Genomic DNA, 14,949 nt, shown 5'->3' on the forward strand with positions numbered 1-14,949 from the left:
CTACTGCAATGCACTCTATGTGGGGCTACCTTTGAAGGTGACCCGGAAACTACAGCTAATCCAGAATGCGGCAGCTAGATTGATGACTGGGAGCAGCTGCCAAGACCACGTAAGACCAGTCTTGAAAGACCTACGTTGGCTCCCAGTACGTTTCCGAGCACAATTCAAATTGTTGGTGCTGATCTTTAAAGCCCTAAATGGCCTCGGTCCAGTATACCTGAAGGAGCATCTCCACCCCCATCATTCTACCTGGACACTGAGGTCCAGCGCTGAGGGCCTTCTGGCGGTTCCCTCACTGCGAGAAGCCAAGTTACAGGGAACCAGGCAGAGGGCCCTCTTGGTAGTGGCACCCACCCTGTGGAACCCCCTCCCACCAGATGTCAAAGAGAAAAACATCTACCAGACTGACATCTGAAGGCAGCCCTGTTTAGGGAGGCTTTTAATGTTTAACAGACCACTGTGTTTTAATATTTTGTTGGAAGCCGCCAGATGGGCGGGGTATAAATTATTATTATTATTATTATTATTATTATTATGAACATCAAAGTATGTTCTAAACCTTTGGATAACAACCATGTTCTTTTCTTTAACATTCACCCGCAAAACCAAAATTACCACTTGTCAGTAGCAGTGATATTCATATACGCTAGCTCAGTATTTGCCACATCCAGGTGAAAAATAGAGAAATATAAAACAATATGTATGTTGTGATTATATGTTACTTGTTGATCTTTTGAGAATTTATACCGCGGTACCTTGGTTTATGAACTTAATCCATTCTGGAAGTCTGATCTTAAAACAAAGCGTTCTTAAACGAATCAAATATAGAGTTGCATCACTGTCGGCTCACTGAAATCAGTGAGCTTAATTGTGGGCTCACTATGGTATCGGCTCAGTTTTGGATCATAACAGATCTGTTAACTTGCACAATTTAAACTGCATTGTCCTCTACTGACCCCTTTAAAATACAGATTTTTATTTTCTACCTGTGTAAGTTACAACCTGCAGAAAGCACTAATAAATAATAGATAAATAATCCTCTTTTAATACATCTTTTAATCAGCTTTCAAAATTACCTGAATTCGTTTTTATGTATATCAAGTATTTTTCTCTCCAGCTTTTGGGATTGTTTGGGGAAAATCTTAAACTCACTGACATAATTGTCCAAGTGTTCATCAGGATCATAGTCACCGAACTCAGCTGCGCAGATAAAAATGCAAAGAAAGATTAGGGAAGAAGCACCAAGTATGTGAGCAGTTAGCTAAATTGAATCCCTAGTCACAAAAAATAAACTGGCAGTGAATTATTTGTTATTAATATATGAATAGACCTCCGCACATAATATTGAAACTCTGGTGCTTACCTTTAAAGCCTTATATAGTTTGTGACTCAGGGATCTGAATGGTTCTTTCTCCAGTGCAAAGTTAGTGTCATTCAGAAAGCCTTTCTCTGGCAGTTTCAAATCTTAAGCAGATGGCTACTGAAGGGATGGCCTTTTTGGTTGAAAAAAGCTACACACAGCCTGTTATTTCAGCTACATATTTATGTCTAATTTGGATGGCTCCAGACTAAGCTTGTCATGCATAAGTCCCACCGAAATTAATAGGACAAGTTAGTCAGCATGTGTTTTAACCTAGTTTTTAGCTTATCATTTCTTATTTTCTTTTAAATACATGCAAATGGGATCTGTTCCGGAGCCCCGTTCGCATCCAGAGCAGTACGGAACCTGAGCGCCGAATCTACGCATGCTCGCCACGCGATTCGACACTTCTGCGCATGATGTCATTCAGCGCGTCTGCGCATGCGCGAATCGCCAAACCCAGAAGTAACCCGTTCTGGCACTTCCAGGTTCAGCGAGTTCGTAACCCGTGATGTACGCAACCTGCAGCGAACGTAACTAGAGGTATGACTGTCATCTTATTGTTTTATTCTGTCAGAAATCTGCTTTGAGCTTTTATTTCAATGAAACAGTATACGTGAAAAATAAACAAATGAATGAATAATATCTAGCTGGCAGAGCTGCAGTGGTTCCTCCTGGTGATGCCACTGCTTCCCGGTACAGTGGTACCTCGGGTTACAAACACCTCAGGTTACAAACACTTCGAATTACAGACTCCACTAACCCGGAAGTAGTACCTCAGGTTAAGAACTTTACCTCAGGATGAGAACAGGAATTGCGCAGCGGCGGCAACGGGAGGCTCCATTAGCTAAAGTTGTGCTTCAGGTTAAGAACAGTTTCAGGTTAAGAACGGACCTCCAGAACGAATTAAGTTCTTAACCAGAGGTACCACTGTACTGGGATAGGGTGGGGCAGTGTGAAATTGCAAGTGGTTGCCAGCGATGGCATCACTCCCACCAATCTGGAGCTCCACCGCCTGCACTACTGCCTTACTCCACCCCGGCAAATGCAACACTGCCATTGCCAGGAGGAGACTGCTCCCACAAAAGGTAAAGCTAAAGGACCCCTGGACAGTTAAGTCCAGTCAAAGGCGACTAGGGGGTTGCGGCGCTCATCTCACTGTCAGGCCAAGGGAGCTAGCGTTTGTTCACAGACAGCTTTCCGGGTCATGTGGCCAACATGACTAAACCGCTTCTGGCGCAACGGGACACTGTGACGGAAGCCAGAGCGCACGGAAACCCCGTTTACCTTCCCTCCACAGGTACCTATTTATCTACTTGCACTGGCGTGCTTTCGAACTGCTAGGTTGGCAGGAGCTGGGACAGAACAACGGGAGCTCACCCTGTCATGGGGATTCGAACTGCCAAACTTCCGATCGGCAAACCCAAGAGGCTCAGTGGTTTAGACCACAGCGCCACCCATGTCCCTGCTCCCACATATACCCCCGGCAACTGCTGCTATTGCTAACTAAGATCACATCAATTTCAATGGGACTAAACTATGACTAACTAAATCTGGATCCAAACCAAATTAGTTTACAAAACTTTCATAAGGTTTTTGATATTGCAATATATATATATATATATCTGGTTGTGATGCTGAGGAGAGTTCTGAAGAGGCTGTTGTCTTCACTCACCTTGGACAATGCATGCGCCCAGGAAGGCAGCGTCAGAAAATGAACACAGCAAGCGGCCATGGAAAATGTCTCTTTTGATTTGTAGGTATAAAAGGTACCTGCATGGTGTAAGGAAAAATACTATATATAACAGACATAGAATCATAGAATTGTAGAGTTGGACGGGACCCTATCTTATGAAGATTCAAGTTACAGGTAGGTAGCCATGTTGTCGAACAAAATAAAAAAAATTCATTCCAGTAGCACCTTAGAGACCAACTAAGTTTGTCATTGGTATGAGCTTTCTTGTGCATGCACACTTCTTCAGATTCTGTTTCTATATTTATTTTGCCTTTATTCTCATTTAATCAATGTACATCACAACATTAGCTAATGTAAAGGTGCCAGAGAGCCAATGCAGAAGTAAAATTCAGGTTGCTGGTACGAATATATTTTCTCCTTTCTACCAACCGGGCCATGTGTTGAAGAAGAAAGAATTACATTTAGCATGCTGCTTATGAACAAAGCTGAGATGCAATATTGAATTTATACTCCTTTTATCACAGTTGTGCCTTTAAAAGATTCCAATATATTATTGGTTCCTACAGAAGGCTCTCAGGACGACAGCAAATGCATTCATTCCCCCCCCCCCATGTATAAATCTACACAGGGTGGTATTTTACTCAAAGTAGACCAATTGAAATTGGTTGGGTTCATTAACTTCAGTGGGTCTACTCTTGAGTCAAACCATGCTCAGTGTTTCTGTTCCAGCCATCAGACTAAGGCATTCAAGTGGAAGTTTGCCATGCAATTCTAATCAAAATGTTAAGAACAGTGCAAGGAGAGAAAACACATTTTCATATTTGGCTGGACCATGACTTTTTTAAAAGCAGGTGAATCTTGGAAGACTGAATCTTAAATAAAAGACCAGGAGAGGGAAGGAATGGGCTGCTTGGCCTTTTGCCCTCTGGCCATTTCCCAGCTTGAATCATGCTCCCAGCTGCTCTCTTCTCCCCTTATGGGAAAAGGTAGGAGCATCTGTATGTTTTTTCTCCACAAGTGGAAAAAGGAGCTTGGGGGAAGGGACTGTTTTGAGAGGGAAGTGACTGGAAAGGCAAGGGTTAACCAGTCTCCTTTTCTTAGTGGTCTTCTGCTCAAGATTGCTGCCTCCTGTGGTTACTAAAAAAAACCACAAGAAAATATATTCGCAACCGTGTGCCACATACTTTTTTCCATAGGTTGCTAGAAAACTAGACCCCTAGACTAGGATCTGAAGATCTGTGTAACTATTTTCACATAAAGGGGAATTTGGGACTTTTTCTTCTCGACAAAACAACAACAACAACCCACACCCGGTCCTCTAGTAATTTGGATCCCAGCTCTACTCTGAAATCCAGGGATCTTTAATGGTTCAAAAAGTTGTTTGGGGTGGGGTCCAATAAGGAAGGTTACTGCAGAATTCATAATTGTTGTGCTTCATTCATAATTGCCCTTTTTGTGGCATCTTCCTAATGTAATCTTTGGCCAGTCACAGTTCATTAAACTCCTTTCAAAAATTCACATTATATAACTGCTAGTGGTTCTCGAGAGAGAAAATTTGTTCCACTGTAGTGAACAGATACAAAAATTCTTACTTCACAAGGCAATGTGCTAAATAAGTCCACAGCCTGATTATACTTTGAGGTACCCCGCTAGCCTCTAAATGGGGGGAAAAGTTTTAATAACACTTCCTAGTTGTGTAAATCAGTTTGTACTACCCTGGGAATTTGCTCTGGCTGAAGAGCACATTTGGGGAATTTTTCGCACTCTGGTGAGAACTGATACAAATTCCACAGAGAGGAATTTAATGTTTTCATCTCAGTCCATGCTACACGGCTCTATAAACAAGATACAGTGGATTCCCCCATTGCTATAAGTTGATGTTTTCAAAGGTTGAAAGGAAGGGTCAAGTGTGAGATAAGTGTAAAAAGGTTTCTAGGAAGAGATCAGTAGTGGTGACATAATCATTTAGTGATGCCTGTTTCTGACTGACAGCATACAGTGTGTAGATTTCCAAAACCAAATTCTTATCGGATGGTAGCACATATTTGTATACAGTTTAAATCATAAATTGGACAATGCTGGATTAAAGTATCCCTACATCTGTTTCATGAAGCACACTTTGTCCTTCATCTTCACTCACAAATGAAGGCAAACATCCCCTCGCTACAGAAATCACCCACAATTCAAAAAGTATGTTCCTTCAGCATTTCATGCACTGCAAAACACAATAGTGTGATGAGTATCTACATTTTATTAATAGTAGTAGTAGTACTGCAGCTCATTTTGAAACATTAAAAATGCATATTTTGCATATAATAAATGGAAAAACAGAACAACATAGGTATAACATCTTATATGAATTGAATCTATTTGCAGAAATTGAACGTTTTACCTCCAAAATAGACAGGAACAGCAGTCCAAACCTTTAACAGTTGCTTTCCATGTGCAATTAGCATGCAAAATGCATGGATTACTATTTGAAGTGGGTCATTCATCATAACTGTTGCTTCAACCTGCCATTAGCTTTTAAAATCTTTTGTTGCCTCTCAGTATGTAATTGCTTTGATGGCTATTATAACTATAACTATTTTGGATTCATTTTTATGTTTGCTGTACATTTTTCAAGCATCCATTGGATGAAGAGCAGTTTAGAAATGTTTTTTTAATTAATAATCATAATACTAGGCATGTATGCTGGTATTAATTTCTGAGTCCCAAATAAAAATGTAGTTTACAAAGCAGCCCCCTGTGTTAAAAGGTTTCCCTTGCTTATTTGACTGTTCCAAAATTTACTTTGCCAATGTCTCATCATTACCACTTTAGGGACAGCTAGAAAGTTGGGTAACAAAGGATTCTTTGGTAACAAATTCCAAAAGAGCATTCTCAAAAACTGATAGAACACACAAGCTCTGTAAAGGATTTTGCACCCTTTAAGCTTTGCTAGCAATGCTGCATACAGTGCAAAAAAAAAAGGAGAGAGAGAGATAAAAATTATGATGATTTTGCTTTTTCTAAATTTGTGACTTTACCATAACTATGCTCCCAGGTGTTTAACTATTTTCCCTATTGCTCAGTGAAATATCTTTACAACCTATGGAGGAAAACACTTAATGGGCACTGCCAGCCAACAGAGCAAATTGCTACACACAGTGTGCTGTCACAATAAACAAACATCATTTTCACACAGCCTCTCCCTAGGAATGTCAATGTTTTCTTTTCCCAGACAGACTGACGTTATTTCAAATATTTATGCCCTTGACAAAAATAATTTATAATGCCTTCTGCCAATACACAGTATTGTATTTTTTATTTTTTAATAGACTACATTTTCATTTACGATTAATTTTCCCTGCTCGAAATAAACAATTACCAGTTTGCAATGGGCATCATCTAAAAGCATTCATCAACATGAAGTCACCATGGGCATGGGGGGGGGCAGGGGTCAGCTGTCCCCCTTAGATCAAGTAAAACAATAGAAATACTTAACTAACTGACCAATCACATCAGCTCTGTCCCCCCCTCCAACAAAAATCCTGGCTACGCCCATGGAAGGCACAGCAGAAAAATGAGGGAAGAATTAGTGTTCTCTGCCCACTCGCATGATGAAAATCCACTTGCACAGTGAGACTTCTTCTCTACCCTCCACCTCAGTTACCCACACTCAGCCAAAATGTGTCTGGGGGTGTCTCCCAGCCCTCTGGAATCCAGGAAGCATCAACCCCCCCCAAAAAAAATGTGCAAGCAGATCTCACCCTGTTTTTAGCTGGGAGAAATTAGGGATTGAAAGAGCTAGGGAAGTGCTTCTTCCAGAGTTGTAAAACTTCTGAAAAACATCCAGAAGATCCCAGTCTGGGCAAGGCTTTTCTAGCACAAAGATCTACTGTTGTGTTTACTTAGCTCCATTATATTCTCACCTATAAACCAAGTGTTCCTAAAAACCAGTTCTCACCATGCCCGTTTTCACTTTGGCTTCAATTATTATTTGTTTTTTTACTTTTTTACGATGTTAGCACTTTTAGGGTTGTTCATAGGTGAGGGGAATAAAGATGTTGCAAGAAAATAAAACAATAAGTGAAGGAAAATTAATTGAAAACAAGAAGTTGGCTTGCTGGTTGGTGGCAGGCTTGCTGCAGAAGCTAGAGCTTTTATTCATATGCACAATGGAACTGTCCAACCCCATAGCTCTGTTTTGAAACAGATGAATACCCCGAACTATGGGTTGTGTGCAACTGTGTCATCGCTCTGGTGCAAGGGCTTCCACCTGTGCAAAGGGATTTCCCTCTCTCTGAAGCCCCCCCCCATCTGCCCCGGAGAGTTGGGGGGAGCACACAGGGCACACAAGGAAAGGAGAGGAAGTCCCATTGCACAGGTGGGTGTCCTTTATGGAACATTTATGTTGGTGTAAAGCCTATTGAACGTAGTGGGGGTTACATCTGAGTAAGTACACAACAGATTAACCCTGCAGGAATTTCAAAAGCAGCGTATCACAAGAAGCCTACTGGGCTAGAGGAGAAGAAAAGGAGCCCAGGAACTTCACATCCCATTTTCTACCAGTGCCTCACCATCTAGTGCAGGCATCCCCAAACTGCGGCCCTCCAAATGTTTTTGCCTACAACTCCCATGATCCCTAGCTAACAGGTCCAGTGGTTGGGGAAGATGGAAATTGTAGTCCAAAACATCTGGAGGGCCGAAGTTTGGGGATGCCTGATCTAGCCCTTCATATAAACATCTTTACTCTGTTACTAATCACTGATGGCCCAATTTTAGCTCCTAGAAGCAGTTTTTAAAATTTCCAGCATACCTGTATGTGTGAAAAAAATTAGTTAGCTAAAGTGTAGAAGGTTAGCATCTCATAGGTGATGATGGAGTTAGCCATGCTCCCAAAATATTGACTAAATGAATAGACAGGGATATAAAAAAAAATACCTGGTGAGTTCTTCTTTAATCTTCAGTGGTTCATGGGGGTAGAATTTCACTCTAAAGCACATGGTATATGGTGGATGAGCTGAAACATTATAAAGAAAAAGCATGAGAAAAGCGGCATAAAAACATGGCCTCTCTTGCACTGCAGGAAATGTTACCACTGGTTTCTCAGAATAGCTTGTGAGATGCAGTGCAGCAAATTAAGAAGAGAAACAAGCAAAAAGCAGATCTAATGTGTGATAAGGAAGATCAAAGCATAAGCACAATATAGTCAGTCTAAACTAGAGAGTTGTACGGTGTCATTTTTTAAAAGAAAGAAAGAAAGAAAGCCAGAGAAATTCCACCATAAAGATTTTTTAAAATCCTAATTATTGGCTGTATCTGGGCTGGACCAGGGGCTGTGCCATGAGCCGGATATGGACACTGCGGTTTATAACCCATGATCCTGTAGTCAGGAGACGTTCAGGAGGCAGAAAGTTCTGTTTTGTTATGCAGAGAAGGACAGAAGGCTAGGCTCTCAGTACTTAGACAGGCCTTGTCACTCCAGAGATTTCAGATGACATTGCGTTAGTAATTACTTGGCCCAGCAGCCTGTAGCACCTGTAAATTCACACACTAGGTGGCACCAACTCCTAGGGGCCAAGCCCTTTTGCACGCACGTGCACGCGCGCGCACACACAAAATATTTTTGTGGTTTTGGCTGCCCCACAATGTACAAAAAGCACAAAGGTGAATTGTGGAGCCGAGCATGGAATGGCTCTAGTGGCCAGTTCCTTCTCCTCTTCCTGCTGCTGCAGAGAGGAAGGAGGGTCGAAGCAGTCTCCCACCGGAAGCAGTGCCAGGAGGAGGAGGAGGCTACTGAAGCCACATGGCTGCTGTGTTCAACTCTACCCCCAGCTCCGCACGATGTCAGGACATTGACATCACACGTGACATCATCCACACAACGTTGGCTGCCCCCAATTGCCCTCGCAAGCAGGCACCTCTGCCAATTTACTTCATGTGTAACATAATCTAGACATGCAGGTAGAAAAGACATGGGAAATAAAAGACTGCTTGCATTATTTATTTATGTAATTGTCTTTAGCGGCGGAGAAGAATGTAGGATGCGACGGAATGAGAAATACAAGGTACTTTCTCAAGCAGCAATAAAATTACTATTTGGCCTCCCCCCAGTGGAGTGGAGATACAGTACAGCAAGAGCCTCTCAGCACTGGTGCCACTGCGTCTTACTGGGAGGGGGAGGGGCAAGGCGGTGATGAGGTTGGGGTCGTGGAGACTCACCTGCGGACCTCCACCGACACCCCTGCCACTACTCCCTTGCAGCATACCTGCCAAGTTGCTGTCAGAGAAATAAGGGACTGGGCCGGAAATAGCAGACCGGAAGTAGCACTGCCGCCATTTTGGAACTGGGCGGAGCATGCTCAGAAGTGACTTTTGATGCTGCTTTGCCCAGTTCCAAAATGGCAGCCACGCCAGAAGTCGCACTGCAGCCATTTTGGAACTGGGCAGAGCAGCATCAAAAGTCGCTTCTGAGCATGCTCCGCCCAGTTCCAAAATGGCCGCTGCACCAGAATAAACTGGGGGAAAACAAAAAAATCCATTTTTTCAGCTAGGAACTGCTGGAAAAACGGGGATTTCCCGGGGAAAACGGGAGACTTGGCAGCTATGCCTTGCAGTGTCCTCGCCAATGCCTCCCCTCCCCCACCTGGTAAGCTGCAGCTCCTGCTGTAATTTACAACATGCATGTCTGTTCAGAAGCAAGTCTCTGCATGAACTGGCCCTGAATAAACTAGCAGGACTAGCACTGTTATGGGTGCCACATAATACCTTTTCCACATTTGCAAGAAATCTATCCTTTAGGGTGGCGGCACCTACACTTCAGAATGCTTTGCATATTGACACCAGGCGGTGCCGTTACTATAGTCTTTCTCAGCACCTGCTGAAAACCTTTTTTTAAGACAAGCCTGCCCAGATATGTAGACTGTTTATATGTGTTTTCTGTTTTTGGTTCATTCCTGATTATTATTTTTTAATGTGTTAAATAGTTGTTTTGAACTGTTTTTACTGATAATTTTATTGCTTTATTCTCTTTGTAAACTGCTTTGAGATTTTATTATATTTACTTGATCTTGGAAACTTGTGGTTTCTTGTTCCCAGGAACTGGTACAGTCTTATGATGCAATCCTAAGCATGCATACTCAAAAGTCCCATTGCATTCAGTGAAGAAAATGTGTGTAGGAGGACTGCAATTTTATGTCTAGTTTAGTCCATATAACCCTCATTGAACACAGTGGGGACTGAATAAGCATTCATAATAGGATTGTGCTATTAATGAGATATATTATCTGTCAAGGCATCTCTCACCATAATGAAACACAACATCCAGGCTCTTTTCATAGGGGCAAAGCTTCTTCTTTTATTCTTTTGTATTTTTTTATGTTTCACTCTGATGTGCATCATATGCATTCAAATTTAAGTATTTCTAAGAAGAAACTGTAAGTCTTAAATACATTGACAGTCAAACAATGATTGTGGGTCAATATGGCATCATTACTCATAATTTAAAAACTAGTTAGGCAGTTCATGTGAAACCAGCAATGTTTTTTATGAAGTTCTCAGTTTCATCTTTTGAGGACCTGACTTTCTGTTATGAAGCAAATAATTGACAAATTGTAAAATGGACAGTGGGGGGGGGAGTTAAGGGAAAACAGTGCAAAGGGGGGGAGGGGGGAAGCAAAGTGTGAAAGTCAGCCGCAAATGGATAAATAAGATGAAGGAAGCAAGTGGCTGAAGAAAGAAAGAACAATGTAATATATTCAGACTGTTGTGTAAATTTTAATTCATTTTGCTAGCTCAGTTCATTAGGTACAGAAATACGACAGTATGTTTTGGAACCCTGGTTTCTTTGGTATTGGCCAAGGATACCTCAATGTGTAAATATCCAAATTAATTGATCCTAAACCAGGTCTAAGTCTATGAAAGTGCATGGAAAGACTCATCTGGTTTTAAGAACCAGCTCCGAGCTGTCAATGAAAAATCACTTTCTGCCAAAGGGCGATTATGGTTCACTTGTAAAGGGCAAGTCACTACATATATTTTTGAATTATTATAATCTACTGGGAGGAGAGAAGTGGACAGATTAGTGGTATCAGCATCTTAGGTACAACAATCCTCTCTCTGACCCTGTATCCTTTTCAATAAACACTAATTGGACTTTGCAGACATGGAAGATCCTTTAACACTCAACACATGACATCAGAGTCACTCTTGCATATTTTTAATATCTCTATTCTCACAATAAGGATCACTTCCTTGGAAACTCCTTATACAGAAGGAAGGGAGGGGGAAAGGGAAGGGGGGAGAGAGTGCTGATTTCCTTTCACATTTCTGAAGCTCTTTTCCACTGTCTGCATGTTAAATTGACTATATAATCATTAACTTGTAATTAAAAAGCATAATAATATTTACTAGAACAAATACTCTCACACATATCTTGTTGTATAGCAGCATCTCAGACACATTCAACAATATTTAGTATACTATGTTCCCAAGAAGGCATATATAGTGCCAACATTTTAGTATTTTAGAATATTTATGTTTCAGTTTGCTCTTTCATTTACAGGCTTTCATTTGTTTTTGCCTAATTTCATTTTGGAAAAAGCTGTCAATTGAACAGAAATATAGTAAGTCATAAGAGCCAGAGGAAAATAAACTGACGCTGTACTCTATCATATCAACCTCTGGGGATTGTGGACCACATGATAATGTTATTCATGGTAAGATCAGTACAACAGGGAACATGATAGAGGTTTTATAAAAGGTAAAAGGACCCATGACCATTAAGTCCAGTCACGGACGACTCTGGGGTTGCGGCGCTCATTTCGCTTTACTGGCTGAGGGAGCCGGCATATAGCTTCCGGGTCCTGTGGCCACCATGACTAAGCTGCTTCTGGCGAACCACAGCAGCACACGGAAACATCGTTTACCTTCCCGCCAGAGTGGTACCTCTTTATCTACTTGCACTTGGCGTGCTTTCGAACTGCTAGGTTGGCAGGAGCTGGGGCCAAGCAACGGGAGCTCACCCCGCCGTGGGGATTCGAACCGCTGACTTTCTGATCAGCAAGCCCTAGGCTCAGTGGTTTAATGCACAGTGTCACCTGCGTCCTATAGAGATTTTATAGTTTCGTGCTAATTCAATGGATGATTTTTGTTTTGCTTTTTAAAAACCTGGGACAGGTAAGGCCAAGTACACATCTGCAAGAATGAGGAAATGAGTTAATGAAGCTGTGTGGTGAAATTTTGCAGAAAGGCATTGTTGGGAAAGCCAATGTTTCCATGGGATTTTCAGTTTTAGCAGATAAAAGAGAATATATCTGGCAAAGAAAAACCATCTTGAGGCGTAAGATTTATAGAAGAAAATGGTGGGAATACATAATGAATCATTGGGCTCATTTCAATCTCAGACCAAACTGCTGTAGGCATGCCAAATACAATATTATCTGCTTGTTCTGATTTTTGGAGTAGATCGCAATAAGCTAATTGGACAAGGATATGATGGTTGTTCAATCATGGCAGGAAAAGAAGGTGGGATTCAAGCACAAATCAGGACACTCAATCCTCAGGCAACCTTTGTCCACTGTTCATCCCAGAGACTTAATCTAACTGTAAATTATCTGAATAGTGTAATCATGTGTTTAACACAGTTGGCACAAATAGAGCCATTATAAAGTTTTTTTCCCTATTAGAGGATCTAAAGATTACATCCAAAACCTAACGTACCAATGAAATGTGAAACACAGTAGACTCAATGATACATAAGTATCCCTATGTTTGCATAAAGTTACCCAAGTGTTTTCTTGCATCTCCAACAATTAGCAGTATCAAGCAACGCCAAGACAAGACAACTTTTGTACCACTTATTGTGTGCATCATGGACATCAATTTTAATTGTTCCTCTTGTGACCATAAGCAAATATTCTTCAGTGCTAGAACCAGACACCCAAGCTCTGTAATTTGCTCAGCTAGATGTAATAGAAATGAAAGCACATACACAAGAGTTGTTGGGAACAATGGAACAGCACAGGGAAGCTAATGAGGAGAACTTTAGCACAATAATAGAGAAACTGACAGATGAAGTGAATGTAGAACTTAAAGCACTTGGACAAACCAAACAACAGAAAAAGCCATGCCAAATATCCCAGCCAATCCACAGAAGAGTTCTACCAGTCTATCTACATTCCCTACCTGGATTCACTTATTACCTCAATGAGAACTTGTTTCAGTGATGAAATGATGAAAACCAACCTACTCACAGTTTACTGAAACTACTTCCATCTTATCTGTACCACACTGTAGAAAAGAAACTTTCAAGCCCATGTCAATTCCATTCAGGAACTTTAAAAAATTGAAAGCTTTGAGGATGAATCTGTTACTTTGCATGAGTTGTGGGCAAAAAGGCATACCAAAGCCATTAAAATACTGTAGCTATATTATATTACTACGTGAAGAGTGTTTGCCCAGCACTCTGGGTAAGGCACTAGAAAGACCTAGCAAAAAACAAAAACAAAACAAAACAAAAACTCCAAGGCTGAATTTCACACCTTTTACACAGAATATGCCTTGGCTTTGGTGAATGTTAGGCATAAGAGCTAAAAGCAGTCAGACTTTTTTGTTAATGTTTGCCCATCCATAACATAAAGGGAAATATAATACAAAGTGGATCACTCTTTAAACAAAAACTAGAGTCTTTGGGGTTCTTGACCAGAACAGGCAATAACTTTTTCTATATATTTCTCATTGGGATAGCCTTTTCTCTATGGACACTCAACAAACACAAGCCATTATCGAACATGGCCTTGTCTTCACCCTGCATAAAATGCTAAGGATCATTCAACTGTGCATGTTGTAACTGGGACGGAAAGTGCTGCCGGGATTGCCATTTTAATAGCAGGGGACAATAGTCCAATAGTTCAGTAGTCCTAAGGCTCATAAAGATATGGAGGTCTCGTACACCCCAGGTGTGGTTGCTGACCTTGAGCCAGACATCTTGGAGAGTGAAGTCAAATGGGCCTTAGAAAGCACTGCTAATAACAAGGCCAGTGGAAGTGATGATATTCCAGCTGAACTATTTAAAATTTTAAAAAATGATGCTGTTAAGGTGCTACACCCAATATGCCAGCAAGTTTGGAAAACTCAGCAATGGCCAGAGGATTGGAGAAGATCAGTCTACATCCCAATTCCAAAGAAGGGCAGTGCCAAAGAATGCTCCAACTACCGCACAATTGCGCTCATTTCACACGCTAGCAAGGTTATGCTTAAAATTCTACAAGGCAGGCTTAGGCAGTATGTGGACCGAGAACTCCCAGAAGTGCAAGCTGGATTTCGAAGGGGCAGAAGAACCAGAGACCAAATAGCAAACATGCGCTGGATTATGGAGAAAGCTAGAGAGTTCCAGAAAAATGTCTACTTCTGCTTCATTGATTATGCAAAAGCCATTGACTGTGTCGACCACAGCAAACTATGGCAAGTTCTTAAAAGAATGGGAGTGCCTGATCACCTCATCTGTCTCCTGAGAAATCTCTATGTGGGACAAGAAGCTACAGTTAGAACTGGATATGGAACAACTGATTGGTTCAAAATTGGGAAAGGAGTATGACAAGGTTGTATATTGTCTCCCTGCTTATTTAACTTATATGCAGAATTCATCATGTGAAAGGCCGGACTAGATGAATCCCAAACTGGAATTAAGATTGCCGGAAGAAATATCAACAACCTCACGACTAAATGACTAAACAACAAGGCTCATACTTCATTATCAAGGTATTGCAATTTTTTAATGTGGCACTGTGGCCCAAGACTATGGGACGAGAAACAAAGGTTAGTGACTCATACGAAAAGCAGCACTGGCCAGTAAATGACACACATATGCCACAATGCAACAGACCTATTGCCTAGCAGTCACTCAAAG

The 14,949-nt window shown here is 41.4% G+C and overlaps 1 protein-coding gene across 2 annotated transcripts in view; it reads right to left on the reverse strand.

Moving 5' to 3' along the window:
• FRMD3 (FERM domain containing 3) overlaps positions 1-14,949 on the reverse strand; it is a 125,285-nt gene that overhangs the window by 43,946 nt on the left and 66,390 nt on the right. For both annotated transcript variants that reach the window (XM_060280078.1, XM_060280079.1), the window contains exons 4-6: positions 7,983-8,061; positions 3,036-3,133; positions 1,077-1,200 (exon numbers count right to left, since the gene is read on the reverse strand). In XM_060280078.1, coding sequence (XP_060136061.1) covers positions 1,077-1,200; positions 3,036-3,133; positions 7,983-8,061 — 301 coding nt within the window. The remainder of the gene's footprint in view (positions 1-1,076; positions 1,201-3,035; positions 3,134-7,982; positions 8,062-14,949) is intronic.

Source organism: Zootoca vivipara, chromosome 11, assembly GCF_963506605.1.
Source record: "Zootoca vivipara chromosome 11, rZooViv1.1, whole genome shotgun sequence".
NCBI classification, from domain to species: Eukaryota; Metazoa; Chordata; class Lepidosauria; order Squamata; family Lacertidae; genus Zootoca; species Zootoca vivipara.